Source organism: Bos grunniens, chromosome 29 (genome assembly GCF_055505025.1).
Source record: "Bos grunniens cultivar Pamir isolate PY7600 chromosome 29, Bosgru_T2T1.0, whole genome shotgun sequence".
Lineage (NCBI taxonomy): Eukaryota > Metazoa > Chordata > Mammalia > Artiodactyla > Bovidae > Bos > Bos grunniens.
The window spans coordinates 10,150,205-10,170,465 of record NC_141193.1 but is presented as its reverse complement, the minus strand read 5'-3'; the positions used below and the strand labels follow the sequence as shown (position 1 = coordinate 10,170,465).

At 52.8% G+C, this 20,261-nt stretch overlaps 2 protein-coding genes across 3 annotated transcripts; both read right to left on the bottom strand.

Annotated features, from left to right (window-relative positions):
* On the bottom strand, positions 1 to 15,344 carry GANAB (glucosidase II alpha subunit). 2 transcript variants are annotated; one of them, XM_086383482.1, is made up of 25 exons: positions 15,302 to 15,344; positions 12,144 to 12,248; positions 11,890 to 11,998; positions 11,513 to 11,640; positions 8,790 to 8,969; positions 8,252 to 8,317; positions 7,350 to 7,423; positions 7,092 to 7,175; positions 6,909 to 7,005; positions 6,507 to 6,687; positions 5,799 to 5,952; positions 5,344 to 5,579; positions 5,135 to 5,261; positions 4,954 to 5,033; positions 4,591 to 4,734; positions 4,402 to 4,498; positions 4,019 to 4,120; positions 3,601 to 3,844; positions 2,690 to 2,754; positions 2,424 to 2,500; positions 2,241 to 2,315; positions 1,976 to 2,089; positions 1,739 to 1,851; positions 1,178 to 1,278; positions 1 to 1,088 (listed from the first exon to the last, which is right to left on the bottom strand). In XM_086383482.1, exons 1-25 carry the CDS (start codon positions 15,337 to 15,339, stop codon positions 979 to 981), a joined length of 2,901 nt encoding a protein of 966 aa, XP_086239608.1. In that variant the 5' UTR covers positions 15,340 to 15,344; the 3' UTR covers positions 1 to 978. The 2 variants fall into 2 exon arrangements, with proteins under 2 accessions (XP_086239608.1, XP_086239609.1); XM_086383483.1 differs by lacking the exon at positions 8,252 to 8,317.
* A 260-nt stretch (positions 15,345 to 15,604) lies between these two features.
* On the bottom strand, positions 15,605 to 20,251 carry INTS5 (integrator complex subunit 5). Its single transcript, XM_086383484.1, has 2 exons — positions 20,107 to 20,251; positions 15,605 to 18,747 (listed from the first exon to the last, which is right to left on the bottom strand). The coding sequence occupies exons 1-2, from the start codon at positions 20,184 to 20,186 to the stop codon at positions 15,771 to 15,773; spliced, it is 3,057 nt and encodes a 1,018-aa protein (XP_086239610.1). The 5' UTR covers positions 20,187 to 20,251; the 3' UTR covers positions 15,605 to 15,770.
* Positions 20,252 to 20,261: the final 10 nt, after the last annotated feature.

The window sequence follows — 20,261 nt, the reverse complement described above, 5'->3', positions numbered from 1 at the left end:
TTAATGGTTTCTCTCTTTATTGTTTCTCCTTTTATCAAAACCTGTCACAGCTGGGGGCCAAAAGGAAGTAAAAAAAAAAATTCCCACAAATATCCCCCCCACTTGTCCCCAGTGAGTTCTCCCCCACCCGCTACCCAGGGCCTTGGGCCAGCCCTGGGCACACATGATCATGTCCCCCACCCTCAGCCTCCTCCCAGCAATAAATACAGGTGACCGTGATTCCATGAAACCACAACTGATTTCTCCATCTTGAATGCCCCTCAAGGGGACAAAATTTTAGGAGGCAAAAGAAGTCTTGCCCACCCCCATCTTGAGGAGTGTAAACTTCTTTCCCCCAAGGGACAGGGGAGGTAGAACGCCCCTGTCAGAACCGCAGTAGCTCTAGATAGAAGCGGGGAGAGGAAAGGTTGGGATGCCAGGGAAGAGAATGATTTCCAGCAACCTCACTCCTTTGATCCATTCATCCCTTCTCAGGGTAAGGGGTGGTCCCAGTGTATCAGGGGAGGGCTGACAACAGAGAAGAACCAGGAGGAAGAAATAAAAGGAGGGAGAAGCAGTTTGGTGGGGAAGGAAGGGGAAGGAGAAGAGGAGGCCAAAAGCTGCGGTCATCTTCTTCTAAGAAATGGCATCAACACGCAAGGGAAACAAATGGAGAGGGTGTGGAGGAGACTGAGGGCTCCCAAAAGAAAGCGAAGGGCAGCAAGAGCCCTATGATCCCCAGGTCTTCACAGGTAAACGTGCTCCAGTTAGAGCAACAGGATATTTGGAGATGAAGGGAGATTTAGAGTCAATGGGGTGGGAGAGGTTGGGAGATCACAAAAGAAATTCAGAGCCCAGGGACAGCCCTCTCATCCTGCCCAGATGCTGGCAGAACCTGGATCTTGAGATCAGAAAGGTGAAGCCTGGGGAAGGTCAAACTCCAGGGCAGAAGGAAGAGTACTATCATGACCCTCACACCCCACCCCAACATCCCTTCAGTTATCGCAGGTGAATAGTCCAGTCAGATGCCACATTGACGCCAGGCTTGCGCAGGATCAATACCGAGGTCTCAGGGTCATGCTGGAAGGACAGGCGGCTTTCAGGAGATCCTGATGGAGGAGGAAGAAAGAGTGCCAGGATCAACAGCAATTACTTTCCCATAGGTGGGGGTCCCCAACCCGGAGGCCAGATCACTCACCTTTTGTCTGGAGTACCACGGTTGCTGGCTTTCCGGCCCCTATTATCACCACCCGCTCAATCCAGATTGGTGTCTCAAAGTGGCCTTTGGGGTCTGCGGAGCTGGAGGAAGCAAAAATGGATACCCAGCAGGAAAACAATTATCAGAGCAGAAAGGAGGAGGGCAGAGCAAGGTCAAGACAGGAGAGCACAGTGAGCTGTGCGCATCCCGGGGCCCAGCCTCCTCCTCCTGCTGCTGCTGCTGCTGCTGCTAAGTCGCTTCAGTCGTGTCCGACTCTATGCGACCCCATAGACGGCAGCCCACCAGGCTCCCCTGTCCCTGGGATTCTCCAGGCAAGAACACTGGAGTAGGTTGCCATTTCCTTCTCCAATGCATGAAAGTGAAAAGTGAAAGGGAAGAAGTCGCGCAGTTGTGTCCAACTCCTAGCGACCCCATGGACTGCAGCCTACCAGGCTCCTCCGTCCATGGGATTTTCCAGGCAGGAGTACTGGAGTGGGGTGCCATTGCCTTCTCCACCTCCTCCTGCAAAGGCTGCCAAGGAAGAAAGCTCTTCCTCCTTACCTGGAGACCAGGGTGTTGCCAGAGAATGAGAATCGACGCAGCAAGAACTCATGGCGAGTCTGATAGTTGAACGTGTGCCCATCATCTAGAAAGAGCTCTCCTTGGGCCGTACCCTGAGCAGGAAGTGGGACAGGTGAGAGCCTGAGCCCCAGAGGGAGTGAGGGGCACCTGCCCTGGAAGACTGCCTTCTAGGAGGGTGGACAGATGGAGGTGGCGGCTCCCTGCCCACGCGCTCACCTGGAGGCTGAGTGCGACGAAAAGAGTGATGGGGTCGTCCTTCATGCAGTCTGAAGAACGCCGCACTCGCATCCACCGGGGCACGATGGTCCCTCCACGCTGGAACACGGGGATCTAGGGCAAGACCAGTGCCAGGATGAAGCAGCGGTGCTGTACCTCTTGCAAGTCTGTGCCCCCTTAGGAACTGGACTCCACCATACACACTCTCTCCCCTTCTGGAAACCTAGAGGCACATGGAGCTGGCAGCTGGGCCAGGCATACTCACACTGCTTAGAGTTACAGGCAGGTACAGGGTCTGCGGACCATGATACTTCTGGTAGCTCTGAACGTCATACCACACCTGTGGGTGCAGAAGATAGCCTCGGTCACTCGCTGCACAGAGGACCCCACTCTCTTCACTCTCTCTGACCTCCACCTTCTTTCCCTACCATGCCCTTCCTTAACTCACCTCCCCTTGGCCAGGCAGATAGACCTGCACACCACGAGCCTCGGAGTCTGATACAGGGTGAACCAGCAATGCATCCCCTAAACACAGCAGAATCCACTCTGAATTGGGGGATCGGTTCCCAAAGAGGGAACCCTAAAGCACCTGCCCCTTTGCAGCAGCAGCCTCTGACCCTCCTCCCTTCCTGCACATCCACAGACATATCCCCCACAGTGCTTGCTTCTTCTCAGCCCTACCCCAACCCACCACTAACTGTCCTCGTTTCTCACCAAGCAGGAACTGATCATCTATACTGAAAGTGGTCACATCCTTAGGATAATGCACCCACAGGGGCCTAGGAAGGAAGCAAGACAAGAAAGGAAGACACCTGCTGTTTTGGTGGAAGTCAAAGATGCTACCCCAGGAACTGGCAATAAGAAGAGCACAGGCGTTAAGACCCGGATCTGGCAACCAGTAAGGCTTCAGCTATGCAACCTAACCTTGGACCTGACATCTGGTTTCCCAACCCACCTCCCTGCTGCCTCCTCCCCAGCTCCTTCTGGAAAATGTTCTGCAGAGCGACCTTCCAGTGGCCACTTTATTATCCTGGCCTACAAGGCCCTCCAGGATCAGGTCGTATTTTCCACTCCACCTCACCTACCTCTCCCTCTGGTTTGTTACCCTTGAGACACGCTGTTTTTTTTCCCCACTGCTGGAACACACCAAACTGGTTTCCATTTCATATGTATGCACTTGCAATCTCTCCTGCTTGGAACATTCTCGGACCACAAGTGGCTGTCTTACTCATCAGACAGGCCTCATCTTTACGTGGCCTGTTTGTGGAACTTAATTCCATTACCGTGTTCTACTTTTTACAAACAGCTTGTCAGTGTTGGCGATTTTCAAATTTATATATTTGTCTACACGTCGCTCTGTCTTCCTCACAAGGATAGGACACTTGTCTAACTTGTTTCAGGCTCTGCAGGTCATGATGGATGATCCCTGGCATGTCAATAAGCACTCAGGGACGTTTACTGCTATTCATCCCCACTGGTCTCCTCTCACTCTTCCCCTTGCAATCAGATTTCCCTCCTTTACAAGGCCCTGGCGAATGAAGAAAAGAGCCCAGAGATGGAACCCTGTCCCCACTGTCTCCGAGCAACCTCAGTCCACTCTCCACAGACCCAAGCGAATGCCTTACCTCATGACTGGGATCCCCTCGCGATGGGACTGATAGAAGAGGGTGTACCAGAAAGGAAGTAAGGAGTATCGCTGGCCCAGGGCATCTCGAATGATCTCATGGTACTGAGACGGTAACAGCCACGGTTCCCGCCGACCAGTGTCCAGGTGGGCATGAGCCCGGAAGAATGGCTGATAGGCACCCATCTGGTACCAGCGCACAAGCAGCTCCGGCTCTGGATTTTTGAAGAAGCCGCCCACGTCCGCTGGAGAGGGGAGAGAGAAAGCAAGTTGAGAAGAGGGTGAAGGAGGGCTAAGGAGCCCCCCAAGGCCCCGGCCTGGACTATCGGTTCTCTGCTCAAGCCTAGGGTCCATCTGTGCCCTCTACCCTGTCCCTCTCCCGCCAAACCAAGGCCCCAAATTACTCCTCCTCCTCTCACCTCCACAGAAGCAAAGTCCCACCAGCCCTAAGCTGAGACACATAGGAATCGAGATTTTCATGTGGTCCCATTCAGCAGCATTGTCCCCTGTCCACACGGCTCCTGAGGAAGAGAAGAGGGAGGGAGTTTACGTACAGTGAAGGGCTCGGCCTTAAGACAGCTGACCTCTCTGACCTGTCACACCTGCTCTGGGGCCCCCAGGGTCCTGCTGAAAGTGGCGGAGTTCACCAGAGCACTCCAACAGGGACTGGCCACCCCATGCCCTGCCTCCCTTTAAATGCACAGCTGGAAGGAAGCGCACCACTCAAAGGATGGCTGCATGGACAGACCTCCCCTAGAACCAGACCCAGGTCCCTCCACCAAATCTCTCCTCCAAATCTTACCGAAGCGCTGGGAGCCAGCGAAGAAAGCCCTGCTCAGGACAAAGGGGCGTTCGATGCCCCCGGAGCGCAGGACCAGGCCATCCGCGGTCGCCATGTGCTGCATGGGAACAGGAAAGAGCGGTGGTAAGGGGCAAAACCAGCTGCCGTCAGCACCAGTTCTCGGGCCTCGGTCTCGCCTCAGTCCCTTACCACGTAGAGGCCATAGATGTTATGCACGTCTCGGTGCTCCCAGCCCCCATAGTGCTGGGCATCCTTGAGCATGGTGACCTCAGGACCATTGAACACAGATGGTTCGTTCATGTCATTCCAGACATAGAGGTTAGGAGCCGAGCCCTGAGAACACAAGGCGGAAAATGGGAACAGAGGACAGAGGGGAGGAAGAAGACAAACAGTGTGAGAGCAGAGAGCTCCTGGGAGTCCAGACAGATGCACCTCTCAGGGTCCTCCCAGGATCATCAAGGGCCCTGATATCTTACAAGCAACCAACCACAGCAGGGTTGGCAGGCAGAGACTGACTCCAAGAGGTAGTGTGGGAAAGACAGGCTGCCGTACCTCGTAATTGTCAAAGTGAAACATGTTAGCCCACCAGGCCCTCATCTTGGGATTGGTGAAATCAGGGTAACCAGCTGCGCCTAAAAGTCAAGGATGGCTTTAAACCCACGAAGGGCAAACCGGCCTCCACGCAAGCTCCCTGGTCTCCTAATCATTCCCCCTCATTTCTGGACCCACCTACCTGGCCAGCACCAGCCTTCGTAGTCAGAGCCATCCCGGGTTTTAACATACAGACCCAGGTTCTGCAACTCTTCGTGTACACGGTAGCCAGAGTCCACCTTGATGTGGGGGTCCACAATGGCTACCAGCTGTGGGCAAGGACCACGGGTGGTCAGAGCTCTCCAGGGAAATCATGCCTGAGAAAACCAACCACAGCTGCAGCCCTCTTACCTTCCGCCTCTTGGAGGCCAAATGCTCAAGCATGTTGCGGGGCTGTGGGAAACGGCTGGGGTCCCAGGTGAAATACCGCTTGCCATCGGCATGCTCAATGTCCAGCCAGATGACATCGCAAGGCAGGTTGTGGTCATCAAAGCCCTGATCCACTTCCAGAACGTCAGCCTCATCCCGATAGTTCCAGCGGCTCTGGTGGTAGCCGAGGGAGAAGAGCGGGGGCAATGCCTGGGTCCCTGCAGGTTCGGGGTGGGGGGGGGACGGGGTCACAGCGGGGTCAGGCTCAACCTGGAGCCAATGGAGATGCCCGGAAATTCAGGGAGGTACACCGGGACTGGGCCAGAGAACAGGCCGAGGCACAGGACTGCTGAAAATGCACAGTCACCCACTCCCACTCAGGGAGACAAGGATCAGGAAAGCAGGCTGCAGGCCCATGGAGTAGGGGCGCCACACACCTGTGAGACTAGCGTACTGCCGGAAGACATCGAAGACAGAGGGCCCGAGCATCAGGAAGACATCGATGATGCCGCTCTCAGACATCCAGCGAACATCCGTCTGTGGAGTCTCCCCAGAGCCCTGCAGGTAGTCCAGCATCTTCCCAAACAGGGTCTGCAGGGAGGACCAGAGAGAGGTCTGACCCCACCCTCCCGCTTCCCAAGCCAGTGTTCTCCTGAGTGCTCTCACAGCAGGCTCCTTGAGCCACTTCGGGCTGGGGTTAAACGTCACCTCCTCAGTGAGGCTTCTCTCAGCCCCCTCACAAGCAGCCCTACCCATCCTCCCCCCACAACCGCTGTATTTCTTTCGCAGCGCTTACCACCACTGAGCTCATCTAGACCTATTACCTATTTAACCTCTGTCCTCTTCCTTTCCTAACTCAACATACAGTATATTCCCCATATGGATAAAGGGATCTAGCTCTTATTGCAAACTCAATAAAAACATATTGATGATAAATGAAGGAAGAGAAACACCTTCCCCATGGGTTGTGTCTTCGGGGAGTGACTGGGGAACTCATAGGCTGCTCACGAGGCCAAGGCCTGTCTCTCACCCAATCCCCAACAGGTAACCAGACAGGCCACCCTACCAGCCTCTTCAAAGCAAATGGCCCAGCACGTACATCTGGCTCAAGGCCCACTGATCCCTCCCCACACCTGTGCTCTCACCTTCCCAGCAGTGTTGGAGGATATGTCAACCCAGGTCTCTGCAGCGTTGAGCCAGAAGATGCCTAGGTCCCGAAGGGGGCTGTGTGCCAGGAGCACGGGCACAGACCCGTACAGGGCCATGCGGTTGTACAGCTCATACTGGAACACGTCCAAATTATAGAGACGATACGGCTCCCCACCCCTACAGGTAGACAGACAGACCAGCCCTTGACCGTGGTACACACAGGATAAACACTGGCCCCTCTGCCCTTTCTCCAAGCAGAAAATCTGACCGCCAAAGGCGCCCTGGGCATGGGGAGTGATCCAGGCTCATCCGGAGTATCCAATCTGTATGCACATTCCCCACAGCCCTGACTTCTGACCCGTTACCTCCCCCGACCTTGATGTCACTGTGGGACTCACTCAGTGACTTTCAGCCTGAGGTTGTCTGCGTGCTCGGGGATCCCATACACATGCTCCATGCCTGGCAGAGAGAAGTCCAAACTCACAGACATGGGGCCTGGAAGAGAAGCAAAAGATAAGCTCCGGAGCTGCTGCCTGACAAGGACTCCCTGCACCCCTGCCCAAAGCTCTCCCAGCCCCTACCGTAAGGCTTGCTGTCAGAGTGAGTTTTGAACGTCTCTTCCCAGGCTCCCGGCTCATCATGCTCTGGCTTCCCCTGGGTCTCATCTGGCTGGAAGGAGGAAAGTGGACCACTGCCCAATCACACACCAGTTCTCTCTCTTTCCTTGCCTGTTTTCTAAATCCCATCCCTAATGGCAAGACTAAGCTCAAATTTCTTGTGGGCCTTTCCCCTCCGACCTTCCAGCCAGCCCCGTGCTCCAACTACCCACCATCACCGACTTGCCTTGTCGTCATCCCCAGGTGTTTCCTCAGGCTGGGCCCCATCGCCCTCAGCTGGTTCTTTTGATCCTTGCCTGGAAGGTAGGAGAGCTGTCTGCTCCAATCCAGAGGGGGCGGGGACGAGGGGCTAGTGGAAGGAGGGGTGAGGGAATAGAGAGCCAAGGGTCCAAAGGAACGAAGACATTGGAGGAATGGACTGAATGTCAAAGCTTGGAGAGGGACCCCCAGTGAGCAGGTAAGTATGCAGAGGATGGGGAGAGACATGAGAAAGGGAAATGAGAAGGAAATGCCACCTGGAGGTGCCTTCCAAACACAGGCCCAGCCACCAGCCTCTGCCAGCGTTCCAGAAGAGACAGGCAGGCAGGTTCAAGGGCGTGGGTTCGGAATGCCAGTCCTGGCCCTGCTGCCTCTACCAAGAGACTCTGGCCCCACCTTCCCTCACTGGGCCTCAGCCTCTTGGGCTGACACACGGTTTTGCAAAGGCAAGTGAGTCACAACCATGGTCAAACCTCTACACACGGTCAGGCTTATACGCAGGAACTTAAAACAAGAGATTCTGCCAAAGAATGCTTTCAAGGGCAGCTGGCAAGCAGGTCTGCCCAGGGCCTCAGTGCATGCCAGCTGAGAGCCAGGAACCCCAGAAACAGGCAGCATCTCTCCACCCTCTGGCAAAGCAAGGAGCTCCCTACACTCCTCAAGTTCGTTCAACATTTCATCTTCCTTCTCCCAGGGGGCTCCCAGCTAGGGGAATGGAGGACAGGAACCAGAGACCATATAGCTGGGGTAAATGGGCGAATGAAGGGAAGGGCATGGAAAAGGTCCGGGGCACCTTCCTTGGGGGCCAGAGTGAAGGGCGGGTAAGGGCAGAAGAACAGATACAGTACCAGTGGTCATGGATTTACCTAGAGAAAACGTTCTTGATCCTATCCCAAATGCTACCGAGCGTGAGACTAACTTTATCCGAGAAACTGGGGCAGGAGGAGATGGGTAGGGAAGGGGAAAAGGAGGCACAAAACCAACACAAAAACAGAAACATAAAAGTGAGTTTCAGTCGACAAACTTCCAGAGATGGGGCAGGGGAAGAAATAAAAAACAAAAACCAAAAACCAAAAACCAAAAAAAAGAAAGAAAATAAATCTGGGAAGTGTGATGGTGTGAGAGGGGGAAGAGGGAAAGGCAGATCTAGGCAGGCCTCCCCGAGGAGGTGCCCAGGGTACAGACAATGGACAATGAGACTGCCTCCTGGTCTGTACAGGACATGGAGAAAACATCGAGCCAGGTCTGCTTCCTACCCTCCCTGCTGGTCAGTTTCTCCCAGCCCCAGCCCCCACCTGGCTGCACCGCCACCTCATCTCCTCCCAGGGCCCCAGTGCCAGACCCCTCAACACCTCTAGGTTCTTTCACACTAGGTCTCCTTCAGTGCTTGACCCCTGTACTCACGAGACCCTGGGGGTCCTCTGGTGCTCTAAATTTAAGAGTCCTCGGGCATTGACACTGAGCAGAAGGCTGCGGTCCTCCAGCAGGTCAAGGCGGAATGGCCGTGCCGTCAAGATGATTTTATAGGGTCCCTCGGCGACGGTGAGCTCCACACTGTTGTCATCCCGGCCAGAGACAGACAGCCTAGGAAAGAGATCAAAAAGGATCTAAGGACATGCAGAGGGCCAAGAGTAGCCATGACACTTAGAAGAAGGGCAAGTGCTAAGAGCTATACAGGAAGTGTGGTTAACAGTACAGGGACAGACAAGTTTGACCAAAGGAACCAAATAAAGAGCCTGGAAACAGACCCAGGCATACTCAGAACTTTGAAATGTAATAGACATCGTGGCAGTTCAGTGAGGTCAGGAGGAAAAACGTTAACAATGATAAGAAAAACACATTTTCTGTAGAGGAAACAAATGGTATCACAATCCTATCTCATTTCAGATACAACAACTCCAGACAGATTATGACTTAAAATTTTCAAGTAAAACCTTTGGAAGAAACTATAAAGAAACGTTTTTTTGACCCTGAGGTTCAGATTATTTAAACACAACTTAGAAACTGTGAACACCAGGCTAATATACCTGACAATATAAACTTCAGAATTTTGGTTTATTGATAGATCCCTTAAGGGTAGTCAAAAACAAGAAAAAAGTCTAAGAAACTGTCCCAATCTAGAGGAGTCTAAGCAGACTTGACGACTAAATATAAAACAGAATCCTAAATGGGACTGTCAGGCAGAAAAAAGACTAAAAACTAAGGAAACAATAAAATATGGACTTTAAGCTACAAGGGTATATTGTACAACTCAGAGAATATAATCGATATTTTATAGTGACTATAAATGGAGTAACACCTTTAAAAACTGTGAATCACTATATTATACACCTGTAACTTACATAATACTGTACATCAACTACACTTCAACTAAAAAAAATGAAAACAAAATTTAAAAAGAATTTTTTTAAGAACTTTACTTAACAATAATGATCTATTCATTAGGCATGACAAATATACAACAATGATGTTAAATAACAGGGGAAAATAGGAATTCAAGGTATAGAAGAAGTCTCATAATATTCTTGAAACTTTCCTATAAATCTAAAATTATTCTATAATTTTACAAAAGTGAAAAGATAAACTATAACCCAGGAAAATACAGCTGTAAAACATGTACATAATAAAGAACTGGTATCAAGACTAACAAATTTCTACAAATCAGCGAAGACAACATCAAAGGAAAATGAGCAGAGCCGTAAACTTCCGATTCACAGAAGAGTAAACCAGAATGACAGATAAACATAGAAAGATGAGGACATGCTCAATGTATCGTTCATAAACTGGAAAGACAAGCAAGCCAAGACCATCACGTGGTATCATCCTACAGCCCTTCACTGACAAAAGTTAAGTCCAACAGTACCAAGGGTTGGAGAAGATGCAGTTCAGTAAGTCTCATATATTGCTGGTGGAAGTGTAAACTGGCAAGCCACTTTGGCTTTATCTTGGAAAGTTGATTATTTCCATGTTCTATACTCTGTAGTTCTTCTCTTAGCTCTACATCACAGAGAAACTCCTGCACAGGCAGACAGGAGACATGGACAAGAACGTTCAAGCCAACACTGTGAAGAGTAAAACTCTGGAAAGAACCCAAATGCCCATCAACACAGAAATGGAGAAGTGAAGTTGGGAAATATTCATATAACATAGTATTATACAGCAGTAAAAATGAATTTCTAAAGCTACATGCAACAGAGTTAAATACGTAAGTGAAAAAAAAGAAATCCCAAAAGATCTCATTTACTAAAATACTTTCCCTACAAAGCTCAAAACAAACAAAAGCTCAAAAACAAACAAAATCACAGAATTTATCACTTTGGCACATGCACGTATGTATGTACGTATATGTACACGTATGTTTATATACATATACACACAACATAACTGTGAGAACAAAAACCAAGGGAGTAATAAACTTTCGAGTAACAATCACCTCTGAAGGAGTCAGGGGTACGGGGCAGTAAGATGTATGTGTTTGGGTTGGGTGAAGGGTTTATCATGCTATTTTCTACGTTAAATACTTAACAGAGAGCCATGCATGGAATAATGACAGTGTGTCGTGGCCCAAGTACTTGAATAATCCTATCCTGAATAAGTGGGGAGAAAGAGAGGAGGGAGGAAGGGAGGGAGGAAAGAAAGAAAGAAAAAAGACAACAGAAAAGAAAAGAGAAGAAATCAGACAAGACAGTGGGATGGGACAGGAAGGGAAGGGAGGAACCAACTACAGAGACGCTGTATTCCTGGAAGGCAAGTTCCATGGCCTTGCTGATTTCCTCTTATACTGAGAAAGCTGTATTTGTCTGCTGAATGCACAAAGATAAAAGGTGAAAGAGAAACCAAGCAAGGGAGTTCCCTGGTGGCCAGTGGTTAAGACTCTGCTTTCACTGCTGAGGGTGCAGATTCAGTCCCTGGTCGGGGAACTAAGATCCCACAAGCCACCTGGCTCAGTCAGTCAATCAACAGAGAAAACAACTGAAACAAAGGAAGAGATGAAGGGAGGTTGAGAGCAGCAAGGTGCTACTCATTTATCATTCCAACGTGGAAGAGAAAGTCAGCCGCCAAATGAAGGTTCCTTAGGAAGGACGAAAGGGCCATGGAGATGGCTATGTTTCTCAGGGGAAATTTACCCAGCTGTGGGGGGATCGGCCACCAGCACATCCGGCACACGGTATCGGGGCCTCCGGGGCTCGAGTTCATCGATCCTGATGCGAGTCATGTTCTTCTGAAGTCCCTGGAGCTCCAGCACCAGCACCACCTGTGGGGGCAGAGGTCAGGGAGTGGAGAAAGGAAAGAGCTACACCGAGGAATGCCCTCTGAACCCACTTCTCTCCTGAGGGGATCTCCTCCTTCTAGCCCTTTGCCTAAGGGATCTGAGACCCGAATTCCTCACAAAGTGAAAGTCCCACAGTTAGATGGCATGGGATGTGGGCCATAGGTTTCCCCTTCCCCAATTCCCCCCGGCTATTTCTCCACCCCCATCTGACTCTTCCTTTTCTCCCCTGACCTTGGTGACTTCGTTGATCAGATGGACTGTGAGCGCATCAGGACCAAGCTGCAGAGAGTCCAGTAAGGCTCGGTAGGGGGAATGGCCTGGCCGTATGCTTCGCTGCCTCCTGTCAAGTGAAACAATTGAGAAGGGGGTGGGCTTCCCCAAGGCCCTAAGTCCTTCTATCAGCTGCAGTGACCCACGCTACCTCACCTGCCAGACACCTCCCACATTACCCTACTTTCCATTCCAGTCTCCCAGAAATATCATACTTGCAGAAGGAACTCTCTTCACAGGTCTTAAAGTTGCTTCTATCCACAGCAAAGGTAATTCCCAGACAGACCCCTAAACAGGCCAGTACCAAAGCGGTCCAAGACCTAGAAGGAAAAGGATGACCAGGGAATAATCAGAGCAGGGTCAGAAAGGGCCCCACTTCAGAGGTGAAGGCCTTTCCCCACCACGACCCTAAAAGGGGAGCAAGGTAAGACTCCCACTAAACAGCAAAAGAAGGCAAACTGGACCCAGGGTTAAGTGTAAGGCCTGAGGAGTTGGCTCACTCACACCTTCCCTTCAAAAGGCAGAGGAAGTGGACAAAGGATCCCTGGCCTTCAGAGGCCAGGTATTGACTCAGGTTACATCAGCCTCTCAGAGGAAAGGCACAGTAGCAGCCAATCCCAGGGGAGGTGGTAGTAGCATCCGTGTAGAACAGAGAAACAAAGTCAAGCCATGCCTTTCATGGGCAAGACGCTAGGGGGAGTGACAGTGAAAAAGTTAAAGATGTGCCCTCAGCTAGCCTGCTGGCCACACTTCCTGGGGTCCTAACATCCCTAACGCTCTAATCATCGTGCTCCTCAGACCTCCACTCCTGTATCTTTGACATAAGTCACCACTATCACCACTTGAGCTTGAAAAGAATAACAAGAGCTAACCTGTACTGAGCTTCCCTTGTAGTTCAGCTGGTAAAGAATCTGCCTGCAATGCAGGAGACCTGGGTTCAATCCATGGATTGGTAAGACCCCCGGAGAAAGGAAAGGCTACCAACTCCAGTATCCTGGCCTGGAGAATTCCATGGACTGTATAGTCCATGGGGTCACAGAGTCGGATACAACTGAGCGACTTTCAACTTGTACGGAGTCCTAATTTACATCTAGGAGCCTGGCTAACTGCATTATAGTTTTTAACTCTATCTGTAGTTTTCAGTAGTGTCAATGCCCAGGTCTCACCCCAAAGTTCTGATCTAACTGGCCTGAAATGGGACCTGGGCATCAGATTTTAAACTCCCCTAAATAATTCTAAGGTTTCCGGGGCAGCTCAGTGGTAAAGAATCTGCCTGCAAGGAAGGATATGTGGGTTCAATCCTTGGGTGGGGAAGATCCCCTGGAGAAGGAAATGGCAACCCACTCCTGCATTCTTGCCTGGGAAATCTCATAGAGAGGAGCCTGGCAGGCTACAGTCCATGCGGTCGCAAAAGAGTTGGACACGACACGGACTGAACAATAACAAAACAGTCCCAATGGGCAACCAGTGTTCAGAACCAAACTTTTTTATGCACTAACTCTTTTCCCTTTGTTTTCTTCGTGAAGGTAGGATTGGAATTGATCTCAGATGGGTACATTGAGACATAAAAGATTCAATAATTCATCCAAGACTGAACAGTATGAGGCACCAGCGGGATTGAACTGTGTGTGACCCCGGGGCTCAGGTACTGCACGATGTACAGCACGGTGCACCAACCACCAGCAGGGCCTGCCTCACTGAGGACCGTCCCCCTAAGGTTACTACAAACCCGCCACTTCCCCAACATGCCATCAAGTGACAGACAAGGGACTAACAGGCTTATTTAAGCAAGTCAGTTTGTTAAGGATATATTCTCCATTCTGAGTACATCCTAAACAGGCATTCTCCAACTTTAGTGTCTGTTAAGAATTATGAGCAGTGACTGTTAAATGAAAATTCCTAGGTCCCAGGGAATCTGCATTTTTTCCCAGTGACTGATCTAGGAGCACACTTTGAGAAAGTGCTCCATATAGGAGAGGGAAAAACAAAACACAGACTTCTCACCACTCAAACCCTGCTAGCCAGAGAGTAGGGCCTACTAAACACACGGTATCCACCACTAGCCTCGGTATCAGCTGGAAAGCTAAAGGTAAAGAAATTCACCAGGAAGGAGATTATGGAACAGAGTAAGCCCTCCAGTTCCAGAAGAAAGGGCAAAGCATACCAGGCCAGACAGAAAGGTGAGGGAAACACCAGGCTTTGTGGTTTAATAGGCCAAGCAGGAACAAGGAGCAGCAAAACAAGCAGAAGAAATGCTCCCAGAAAACTCAAAAGCAAGGCATGTGCGGCCCCTCACCCCCACACCACAAGCAGGAGTGACTGCAGCAGACACTCTGAGCCACTGACCCCATGTCTATACCGGCCCAAGGCAGAAGTAAGCAGAAGTACATGAGTTAAATACTTTCTGGAGTCTTATTTGCAACATCTATAAAATGGGTTTGGAGAGATGCCAATGTGGATAGGATTTCTGAAGATTTTTCAGATGTAACCTGTTGGAAGGCCCTAAGAACTCCGGAAGGCCTCGAACGCCTCTGAGCAAGAGGTGGTCACAAGTCAAGTTTAGGAATGAGTCGCAGGGAAAGGTGCACCCGTTTATTGTTTCAGATCACAGGTTTCCAGAATAGGATTTCCGATCCATGCTTTTCCACTGCTGCCAACAGTACACGCCTCTCCCCACCCTAATACATCCGTTAGATCCTGGTAAATACTTTGTGGCACTGATTGACTGTTTCAAGCCGTTTTTTCCGTAATATTAACTAGAGAACGCAGACCAAATCATTGTTGTGTTTCAGCAACATCGTCCAGGTCGACTGTTAACTTACGAGATCCTGCCCCAGCCATGCCCAACGACCGTGAACACCGAACAAGCCAGGTATGGTGTCCACGTGAAGACCAGGGCAGGGCAGGGTCCGGGCCTCTCGAGAGAAGGGCAAGGGCAGTGGAAAGCAAGACTGCCGGCTACGGTGCTTCCAGCCCGGCTGGGGGCCGCAGGGCAGCAGGCTGCATTCCCGGAGGCCTGGCCGCGTCTCGTCCCCCGCCCCGACGGCCCCGCGCATTGCAGGAAAGAGGTGGCAGCGTTAACCGCCGCAATCCGCCAGGGAGGGCGGCGGCTGAGAGCGGCCCAGACCAAGAAAAACGCACGGCTGCGGCCTTCTAAAGCCACCGGTCCGGAGCCCCAGAAATAAGGGGCCCCCAACGCCGCGCGGATCTAATGCGAGGAGGCTGGGGCAACCTGAGGCCAGCTCCAGAGAAACAAAGAGTCCTCACGAGGCCGGGGATGGCGGAGTCTCAGGATAACATAAAGAAAGGAAAGATACGGGATTTAGGGGCTTGGGGGCGTCCCGTGCGCGCCCCCGGGATCCGAGCTCCTCACCGCCTCCTACGCGCCTCCACTGCCGCTATCGCCGCCATCTTGTGCCGGGTTTGCTCCTTGACCCGGAGCTTCCCCTCCCCCAGCGCGCGTTGAGCCACGTATCTTAGCGCCCGCCCCTTCCGGCCTCCTGATTGGCCCGACCGCACAGAGGCCGGGCGTTTGTCCCATTGGCGGAAGGAGGGTTGCGCTGAATGCTCATGGGGGCGGTGCCAGGGCGGAGCTTGAGGGAGGGGGCGGGATTGTTGAGCCAGGCGCTGTCCGACTTGGCTGGTCCTAAACATCAGACAGAAGCACTGAACCCTGTTTTTCTCAACTTGGCAAATTTTATTTAGAAAAAAGGGTGGGGAGGAAGAAAGTGACAGCGCTCTTTTAAGCCAAGGTCTTAGAAGAGAAACCTCCCACCTTTCTGCAGCACCTTGGTCCCCTCTCTCATGGCTCAACCTCCCTCGGCTTCTGGAGCATGGAAAGGCTATGTGCCCTGCCGGAGAGTGGACGGTAAAGGTGCCTGGAAACGGCCGGAGAAGAGGCCCAGGCGGTCAATGTTGCGGTGGAGGACACTGTGCAGCACAGCCAGATGGGGTCCACCTTCACCCCCACCCTCCCTAGAGAAGTCCCGGATGAAGCGACCACGCTCCGACTGGAAGATGAACTTCTGGGGCAAGGGCCCATGCTCCCGGAGAAAGCCCCAGACACTGAGCAGCAGCAGACGCACTTCAAAAGGTGCCAGTTGACTAAATACCTCGTGCATATTCCCCAGGGCTGGTGGCAGGAGGCTTCCCTCAGCCATGACAGCCACCAAGGTGCAGGATGCCTCCAGGTGCCAGGGGGAATGGGTTGTGTCAGGGTGGCGAGAGGCTTCCCAGTGGCCCAAGAGGGCAGCCAGCAGCCCCCGCAGCAGCACAGAGCAGTAGCACAGGGCTGGGGGAGCAGCTGCTACCAACTTTAGCAACTCAAAGAGCAGAGGCTGTTCCCGGAAGCGCCTACCAATGCGGAGATCCCGCTCCACAGTGGCCCGGGCATGCTCCTCAGGAGGCCAGGCTAGCTCTGCACCGGCTGCATCAGGACACACACTCTCCACCAAAGTCACTGCCACTGCTTTGGCTGCCTCTGGGCTCAGGGTGGAAGCCCCCCAGCAGGCTACACATTCAGTACCCCCAGGGGCACTGCAGCAGTGCACCAGGAGGCTGAGGAGGCTCTGGGTGTTGTAGATAACTTCTTGCTGATTGCGTGACTGGACAAACTTGGGTGGTTTAAGGCCACGACCAATGACTCCAGCGTGGAACACAGACCAAATCCCTCCAGGACCTGGTACAGCTGCAGTGTGCCGCCGGTTTGTGTCCAACAGGGAGGCAGACGCGAAAGGAGCTGTCACAATGGAGAGAGTCTCATTGTCCCCATCCACTTCCCCTCCAAATAGTTCTGTGTTGCCACGATGTAAGGCTCCCTCAACTAGCAGCTGCAGCACAGCTTTGAGCCCCGCCGGGCAGGTCTGGGAGAGGCGCAAAAGAAGCTGGGAGGCGGAAGCCACCCCTGGGGGGCCGTGCAGCCTCAGAGAAGCAAAGAAGCGATGCACTCCAGCTCTCACCAGTCCCAAGAGTTGGGAAGGGGACAGGGCTTCTGGGGGGAAGGGACAAATGGCCAGGAGGGAGGCAGCGGCTTCGGCTACTTCCTCCTCAGGATGGAGCAAGAGAGGAGCCAGGTCAGACAGATGAGCTGAGGCGGACTCCCCGAACCGGGCCCCTAGGGCCGTAGGACCCTCACCACCTTGCTGCTCCCACCCCACAAGCAGCGCCAAGTTTCGCAGGAACCGGGCTGTGAAGGGAGGTTGCAAAGTTCCTGCATGTACCCTAGCCAGGCAGCTTCGGAAGGCCAGGGGCAGGAGGCCAGAGAGACTGACCACCAGCCCAGCATATAACTGAGTAGCCAGACTCAACTCTTCAGGGCTTCGGGCCCGGCTCAGGAGGTGGCCCAAGGCCTCAGGTCCACAGCTAGGCCGGGTATAGACGGAGAGCAGGCCGAGGAGCTGGTGTTGCCAGAGGAAGCGTTTCCGTTCCAAACGTAGCGTCTCTCCACACAGCTCTCCAACGTGGTTTCTGAGCGCATCTAGAAAGGGCACGGGGCGGGGGGGTGGGGGTGAGCTCAACAACCCCTCCCCTAGAGACGGTCCCCAGTGATGAACCAGTTTTTGCAGGTGCAGCAGCAGCAGCTGGATCAGCCGGTCACACGCCTCACGTACAGTGTCTGGCACAGCCAGGCCCTGGGTGGTAATGACAGAGGCAGGCATGGCTGTGTCCACCAGGAACTGCAACAGGCGGTAGGCACCTGCCCCAGAGGCCTGGCTCACCAGGTGCACGGCCAGGTTCAGCATGTTGTCCAACTCCTCTCGGGGAAATCCCTGCAGGTGTTGCTGCAGTTGACTCAGCACGGCTGGGGGCTTAAGGCAGTCTACCAGTTCTCCAGAGACTGTGCCCAGCAAAGCTGGTGACATGACTGCTAGCTGCAGGAGGAAGGGAACTGTGGCCTGAAGGGAGGGGTCCCCACTCCGGCCACCAGTGCCCCCTGCCAGACTATCGTGGAACATTCGGAGGAGCTCTCGTCGGATGCTGTCTCCATGCCTGGAGGCCAGGTGCCCTAGGATGCCTACAACTGAGGCAATCTTGGGCACCCGTTTCTCCCCAGGGATGGCAGGAGATCCAGGGAAGGGGTCTGCAGAGGGAGTTTGAGAGGAGCCTCCACCACTGCCACCAGCTCCACTTCCAGCCCCACCATGAACGCAGAAGTCCTTAAGGCCACACGAGAGAACTCGAGAGATGATGGTGCCGGGAAAAGAGGAGCCAATATGTGCCACAACCCAGTCGAAGTGTGGGGAATGCTGGACGGAGGTATCCAGCAAGGCATCCACACAGGCATCTGGGCAACTGCCAATGAGAGCCGAGAGGCACTGAACATAGATGTCCATCAATGTGCGTGTGGCCCGACAGCCCATCCACAGCTGCAGCAATTCATTGAGAGACCCAGTGGCATGGGGCACACGCTGGTGCTGGCCCGAGTAAGTGCTGCTCAGCTGCCCCATGAGGTCAATGGACCATGCACTAATCACAGGTGCCCAGGCCTTCGGGTTGGCCCGGATGAACTCAGACAGCACCTGCTGCACTTCCTGCACCACATCCTCTAGACCAGGACCCCCAGCAGGGACATGGGAAGGTGGGGGTGGACGGAGGTGAGGTGGGCCAGCCACGGGGCTTTCATCCAGGGTAGCCAGGTGGGCCCGGACACTCTCATCGAAGACACCTCGCAAGTGGTCAAGCACGGCAGCCCGAGCAGGTGGCAAAGAGCGGAGCAGGAGAAGGCCACAGCGAGCGTGCTCCCTAGCAGAGAGCTGGTGGCCCAGAACAGGGTCTACACCAGTCAGAAAAGCCTTAATTTCCTGGGACAGCTCCTGAGCACTGTAAGGAAGCAAAAAAAGCAGAGTGAGAGTGTTGGAAGATGTAGAACAAGTTACATTCCCTCTGTGAGCTTCAGTATTTTTCTATGTAAAATAGGGATAACTGAACCTCCCTCATAATGTTCACAAAGTATGGAAGCACCATATCTAGTTCACACTAATTAATAAATGCAAGCTGTTTTTCTTTTAATAACAACAGAATCAGTATTAGGTAACTCCTGGAATAGATCAAGTTCTCTTTTAAGTACTTTACGTGTATTATTTCAATACAGGTAACAACCCAGTAAGGTAGGTACCATTATGATCCCATTTTACAGAGAAGGAAACCAAGGTTAAATAATCAGACTCTAAACTCCAAGAGGGTAGTTAACAGTTCTCTGCTCTTCAACACTGAATCCCCTTCTCCTGGAGCCCCTGGAATATGGGAAATAATAATTCGTTGAATTGAGTAAGTATATTTTGTGTTCCTATAACATCTGCCTTAAACACACCTTTTCAGCTTTACAGCACTCCCCCCTCCATACAACTCAAGTACCCTGGATTTTGCCCTTAATGGAAAGAAAATTCTAAGCCCAAATTTGCCCTTCATTAAGGGCTCTTCCTCCCCAAACTTCTTTCCATATTCTGCAAGCACCCTAACCACCCACCACTTGGACTCCACCGCATCAACAACCACTACCGTCCCAGTACCCTCAATATGCCCCAGGAACCAAGGTGCCCAGGGCAGAGACAAGGTAATGCCTTCCAGCCCTTCCCACCCTAAAACATATGGGTTCAGTCCTAAGAGGTTCAGGAGGCAGTATCATGGGAAGAGACAAAATTCCCTTCCTCTTCGTGAGTTTTCTGCCAAAGAAGACAGCATCCTCTAGAGACTGGTAAGCTCTGACTGTGCCATTCCTCTCTGGTTCCTCCAAAACAAAAACCAAAACCACTCAACGGTGAGGGGAGTGTCTCCGTTGGAAGGCGAGGGAAAGGCTAGAAAGCATTCTGTGGGATTCTGGGGGCCTGGGTGCTCAGGGAGTCCCCATGAAGTCAGGGGACTCTGCGTTAGCTCGGGTCTAAAAAGGACAGGGCACCCGGGTTCCCAAGAATTGATACTCCCAACTCTTGGAAAAGCAAGGCCAGGATAGGGGGTAACTATACACTGGGCTTTAGAGGGAGGCAGTACCGAGACCTTGGGAGTGCGGGCACTGGAGCCCAGAGTTTTGGTGAGTCAGTCCCTGAGTTCGGGGAAGACCGGACCAGGAATCTCTGAGAACCCCGACGCGAGTTCTCGAGGTAGGATCCGGGTTTCTGCCGAGAAAGCTGGGGATCGGCGCGGGACCGCGTGGGAGGGAAAGATGCCAGGGGCTCTGACTACCTGAGCGGCGCGGGACCGTGAGTGACCGGGGCAGGCCCGGGAGGCCCTGGGGCCCCGGGAGGGTCGCACAACGCAGACATCCCGGAGCCCTAGACCGAGCCTGAGGCGGGAGCGGCGGAGCGCAGGCAGCGCATGCGCGCTGACTGGAAACCCGA

Coding starts and splice junctions, on each gene's coding strand:
- GANAB (XM_086383482.1), bottom strand. CDS start 15,339: ATGGCGGCGATAGCGGCAGTGGAGGCGCGTAGGAGGCG. Junction 11,641..11,889: donor TGATCAACGAAGTCACCAAG/GTCAGGGGAGAA, acceptor CTGCCCCCACAG/GTGGTGCTGGTGCTGGAGCT. Junction 2,755..3,600: donor GAGGGGATCCCAGTCATGAG/GTAAGGCATTCG, acceptor CTTCCTTCCTAG/GCCCCTGTGGGTGCATTATC.
- INTS5 (XM_086383484.1), bottom strand. CDS start 20,186: ATGTCTGCGTTGTGCGACCCTCCCGGGGCCCCAGGGCCTCCCGGGCCT. Junction 18,748..20,106: donor CACGGTCCCGCGCCGCTCAG/GTAGTCAGAGCC, acceptor GCTTCCTTACAG/TGCTCAGGAGCTGTCCCAGG.